Raw genomic sequence first — 5,503 nt, 5'->3', positions numbered from 1 at the left:
GTTCACTGCAGGAGAATCCAGAAATTACTCTTTAAACTATTTGGTTCATAGCCTGACTGACGGAGTCGTTTGAAGCTGAACAAATCGGGGGAAAAATGATTATTTTGACCGATATTGCATTTTAGAGGAACTGATCATTTTCGAAAATTCAATTCAATGGAAAAATATATTTAAAATCATCATGGTGTGATTTTTTAGGAGGACGTTAACCAAACAAGGTTTTCCAATAAAGAGGCTCTTTTATGCTTTTCTGTTGCCTGAAACGTCTCCATTGGACTACATTGTTTATATATGGAGAGCGACATCACTATGTAACTATCCATATATAATACTACAATACAAACAGACCAAGTGACCACAATTTACAGGAATTTAGTTGTATTCAAAGCATTAACAGGCAACAATGCTCTTCAAACATTTTAGTGGAAAGTATTTTCTCAAACCCTTTAAAGTTGACTTGAAGTAACAAATCATTTTCTTCCTCTCCAGGGAACATCGACAACATCTTCTCCATTGATCCAGAGCTGGGCTCCATCAGTGTTTCCAAACCTCTGGACCTCCAGCCGCAGGACCAGTTCCACCTGACGGTAAAAGCCACGGATCAGGGCTTCCCTCAGCGCACCGACCTCTGCTCCGTCCACGTTCACATCCGCATCTCCGACCAAACCCCACCCTCCTTCCCCTCGGAAGAATACCTCACAGAGATCAGTGAATTGAGCACTATTGGAGCACCAGTCCTCACCGTCTCGGCCTCCAGTCCTGCTGCAGTGCACTATGGGATAGAAAATGGCAACCCAAACGGGACCTTTCACATCAACCCCTCCACCGGGTTGATTTCAATCCAAAAGCACCTTGATTTTGAGATTGCTGTCTCCTACAAGCTCAAAGTAACAGCTTCCACAACAGCTGGAGCCTCCTCCAATACGGTCGTGTTCATCTACGTGATCGACGAGAACGACAACGCTCCGGTTTTTCAGCAACCGGAATATCTGGGGCAAATAAGTGAGTCGGCTCACATCAACAGCATGGTGATGCGAGAAAGGAACACTCCTCTGGTCGTCCAGGCTTCAGATGCCGACAAAGATTCAAATTCTCTGCTGGTGTATCAGATTCTCGAGCAGGAGGCCTTGAACGTATTCGCGATAGACTCGAGTATGGGCACCATTTCTTTAATATCACCGGTTGACTTTGAAGCCAAGGCTGAGTATCACTTCACAGTGCAGGTAAAGGACTCGGGGGAGCCATCACTGTTTGCATCGGAGCCTGCCAAGGTCACTGTGAGAGTCCTGGACCTCAATGACTGCCCGCCACAGTTCATAAAGCCAATCTACGAGCCATCCATCATCTTCCCAGCTGTCAGAGATACAGAGGTTGTGCAAGTCATGGCCAATGATCTGGATTCAGCTGTTTCATACAGCATCAGCGAGGGAAATCTCCACAATGCCTTTTCAATTCACCCCAATACTGGAGTCATCACCGTGAGCAATGTGTCTGAATTCAGACCGTCTTACCAACTGGTTGTCAAAGCGTCTGACGGCCTCTACAAAGACTTAGCCACCGTCAACGTCAACGTAACAAACCTAACAGCCAGCGATCTTGGATTTCAACACAAAGTGTATTCAGCAAGCGTTAGAGAAAACCTAAAGACAGTTAAAACGTTGCTAGCCCTCAAAGCCACAGGTTGTTTTTTAAACGAGCCTGTTTTTTACTCTGTGGTGAACCCAGTGGGAAAGTTTGTCATTTCCCAAACATCAGGCATTCTGGAAACAACCGGTATGTCTTTTGACCGAGAGGAGCAAGATGCGTATGACGTTGTTGTGAAGGTTGAAGACATGAGAACGCCAGCAAGGACTGTTACCACCCAGGTCAAGGTTTTTATAGATGATGTCAACGACAACGCTCCGCAGTTTCTAAACTTGCCTTTTTCAATGATGATTTCTGAGAACTCTGATCCAGGGGATGTGTTATATCAAGCAATGGCTATCGACAAAGATCTGGGAGAGAATGGGGCTATCGTGTACTCACTGGAGGAGGATTATGATCTCTTTAGGATAGATCCGGATCTAGGCGATGTGTCCCTCCAGAGGCCTCTTGACTTTGAAGCTCTGAATAAGTATGTGTTGACGGTCTTTGCTATAGACGAAGGTGAGCCAAGTCACACCACAATGGCCCAGCTTAGCATTCAAGTGAGGAATCAAACCAACCCAGTTTTCCAGACCCTTCTTTATCCCCTAAAAGTGCCAGAAAATGTCCCACAATTCACCACCATCTTACACGTCCAGGCCAGAAATCCAGAGGGCTATCGACTCATCTACAACCTGGAAGAGGAAAACGCCACACGACATTTTCATATTGATTTCAAAACGGGCGTGTTGACCGTCTCCAACCCCCTCGACTATGAGAGCCAAACCATGCATTTGTTGACAGTTCGTGCTTCTGACTCTGTGACCGGAGCTTTCTCTGAGGCCTCTATTGAAATAGAAGTGGAGGATGTGAACGATAACGCGCCCGTTTTCCCGAAGGTAGCTTACATGGTGAGCATTGATGAGGGGCTCCCGATCGACACCCCTGTGATACAACTCTCTGCCATTGATAGGGACTCTGGCAGAAATAAAGATCTCACCTTTCATATGGTGAAAACAGAGAATAACGAGACTGATTTCTTTGACATAGACTCCCGTAGCGGGTTGATCGTCACAAAACAGGTGCTGGACTATGAAAACACAAAGCACTTTCATTTTAAAGTAAAAGCTACTGACAATGGCACTCTGCCTCTTAGCAGTGAAGCCCATGTTTTCATTAATGTCACCGATGTAAACGACAACCCACCGGACTTCATTAGCTCCCAGTATGATGCCACACTGGATGAAATGGCAAAGTGTGGTCACATAGTCGTCAAAATCCAAGCTTCAGATCCGGACACTGCGGAGCTGAATAACCTCAAGTACAAAATCCTTTCAGGGAACGGAGGGCGCTACTTCAACATCAACGAATCCTCTGGACTTATATCGTTTTCCAATGTCTGTAAGAGGAACCTGGACCCTTACTATAATTTGACGGTGGCGGTGTCTGACGGAGTGTTTCAGAAAACAGCACCAGTCAATATCGACATGATAAACAGCAACAGGCATAGTCCGCACTTCAAGCAGAGCCTCTACGAAGCAGAGCTGGCGGAAAACGCAGAGGCGGGAACTCGGGTGATCCGATTGGCCGCCATTGACCCTGACGACGGGCCATTTGGCAGCGTTGACTACACCATTATTAACAAACTTGCCGATGAGAAGTTCTCCATTGACGCTGATGGGCAGATAGTTACGACACAACCATTGGACCGAGAGAACCCCGCACAGAGAGTCATCGCGATCAAAGTGATGGCTAAAGATGGCGGCGGAAAAGTGGCCTTTTGCACGGTCAAGATAATTCTGATAGATGAGAATGACAACGTTCCTCAGTTCAAAGCGTCAGAGTACCAGGTTTCAATTCAGTCCACTGTTAATAAAGGCTCCCCTGTCATTCAAATCATGGCTTATGACGCAGATGATGGCAAAAATGCAGATGTCACCTACACGGTAGATGAAGGCGAAGAAGTGACAGAAGACATTATCGAGATCAACCCTTTCACTGGAGTCGTTAGCGTCAAAGAGAGTCTTGTTGGCATGGAGAATAAGATCTTCAACTTCAAAGTAAAAGCCCGTGACGGCAGCCTTCCTTTCTTTAACTCCACAGTCCCTGTTCAGCTCAAAGTGGTTCCTCCCGAGGTTCCTCTACCAAAGTTCTCAGAGCCTCTTTACTCCTTCTCGGCTGCAGAGGACATCCCCGTAGGGACGGAGGTCGGCTCAGTGAAGGCGGACTCAGACATGCCTCTTATCTACAGCCTGGTGAACGGGAACACTGTGGAAAGCAACAAGGACAAAGTGTTCAGTTTGGACAAAGAGAGCGGAACGTTGCTGTTGCAGAAGACCATCGATCACGAGAGGACGAAATGGTATCAGATAGATGTGATCGCTCAGGGGAACCACAACGGGACTGACGTCGCGTCACTGGTGTCGGTCAGCATCCAGGTCCAAGATGTGAATGATAACCAGCCGGTGTTTGATGCTAACCCATATCGAGCCTTCCTGGCTGAGAACATGCCAGCTGGAACGACTGTCATTCAGGTAACTTCAGAAAGCTTAGATCGTTCTATCTTTGGAAAAAGCCGATAATCACTATTGACTAAATGAGTGCAAAATATGACGTATAACAGTGTATTTCAAATGTATTTGAATATTGATTGACAACTTTGTTAGTTAACCTATAGATGGAAACACAAAGATTACATTAGCGTGAATAAACTGGTAGCAATTTAGCTGCAAAGCAACCTTTACCGAAAGAAACATTCAAATAAAAAAGTGTGTGTAATTTAGAAAGAGCAAGATATTATTTGTATCTGGTTTCAATTATTAACAATACCTGAAGATATGAACTGAAGTTATTTATCTGGTTTGACAATAAAGTGAGTGCATTTTTTGAAAATTACTTAATCGAGAATGTTCTGTCGATATTGCGTTATTGAGCGTTTGCTTATTTTTAGCTTGATAAGGGTGCTAAGCCAGGATTAAAACAACCTTGAACAACGTATCTTCTGAAAGCACAGTTAAGAAAGTAATTTGAATGTTCTCCTTGCACTCACAGTACAACATCTTATATCCTAAAATATACAAACACACTTGAGACCGAATGCTTATTCTGACCCGCAGGTGACCGCCAACGACCCGGACACCGACACCAACGGTCTCGTGACGTACAGCTTGGATTCTATACCTGACGACACCACCACCATGGCAGATATCAGCGGGGTTTTCACCATCGACGGAGAGAGCGGCTGGATCACCACGGTTCGGGAAACGGACTGCGAGGAGACCAGGGTTTACCGGTTCTACGTCTTCGCCACGGACCACGGCGGCGACACCAAGCTGTCCTCCAGCGTCCTGGTGGAGGTCATGGTGACGGACGAGAACGACAACCCGCCAAAGTTCTCCGATGACTTGTACCACGCCTCAGTGATGGAGAACAGCAGCCCCGGGGAGGTCATCGTCTCCATGACCACCACGGATGCTGACGTGTCTCTGGAGAACCGCCTCGTGACGTGTTACATCACAGGTGAGAACGTTCAAAAGGGTGTTGTAGTTCAGTCTAATCCAAAAATGAATATATCCACAAGTAGCAACAAGCTTGACTCCAACTAAAATACGTCTCAGGTAAGTTTGGTTGACTCTTTACTTAAACAAAAGGTATCAGGAAAAACACATTATTTTCAAAGGTCAAAAAACGATATTGCTCCGTGATTCTTTTCTCCTTCTAACTTCTCATTGCCAGCAGCTGCGGTCGGTTATGACGTCAATTTCACAACGGCTGGTTTAAATACATGATATAAGAATACTAATAACAAATAATTACAATGTTCAAATATATCTATATATACACATATTATACATTTTAACATATGGCTCCTACAGGTGTG

At 45.4% G+C, this 5,503-nt stretch overlaps 1 protein-coding gene across 1 annotated transcript; it reads left to right on the top strand.

Moving 5' to 3' along the window:
• Nucleotides 1-463: 463 nt before the first annotated feature.
• LOC104956014 (protocadherin Fat 2-like) lies at nt 464-5,142 on the top strand (the record flags this gene model as incomplete). The annotated part of the gene is made up of 2 exons (XM_010783441.1): nt 464-4,157; nt 4,740-5,142. Coding segments are annotated over 2 exons (4,097 nt in total), but the record flags the coding sequence as incomplete, so codon positions are not given.
• Nucleotides 5,143-5,503: the final 361 nt, after the last annotated feature.

Source organism: Notothenia coriiceps, unplaced genomic scaffold (assembly GCF_000735185.1).
Source record: "Notothenia coriiceps isolate Sejong01 unplaced genomic scaffold, NC01 NC01_scaffold00025146, whole genome shotgun sequence".
NCBI lineage: Eukaryota > Metazoa > Chordata > Actinopteri > Perciformes > Nototheniidae > Notothenia > Notothenia coriiceps.
The sequence above is the reverse complement of the archived record's forward strand: the minus strand, read 5'-3'. Positions and strand labels throughout refer to the sequence as shown.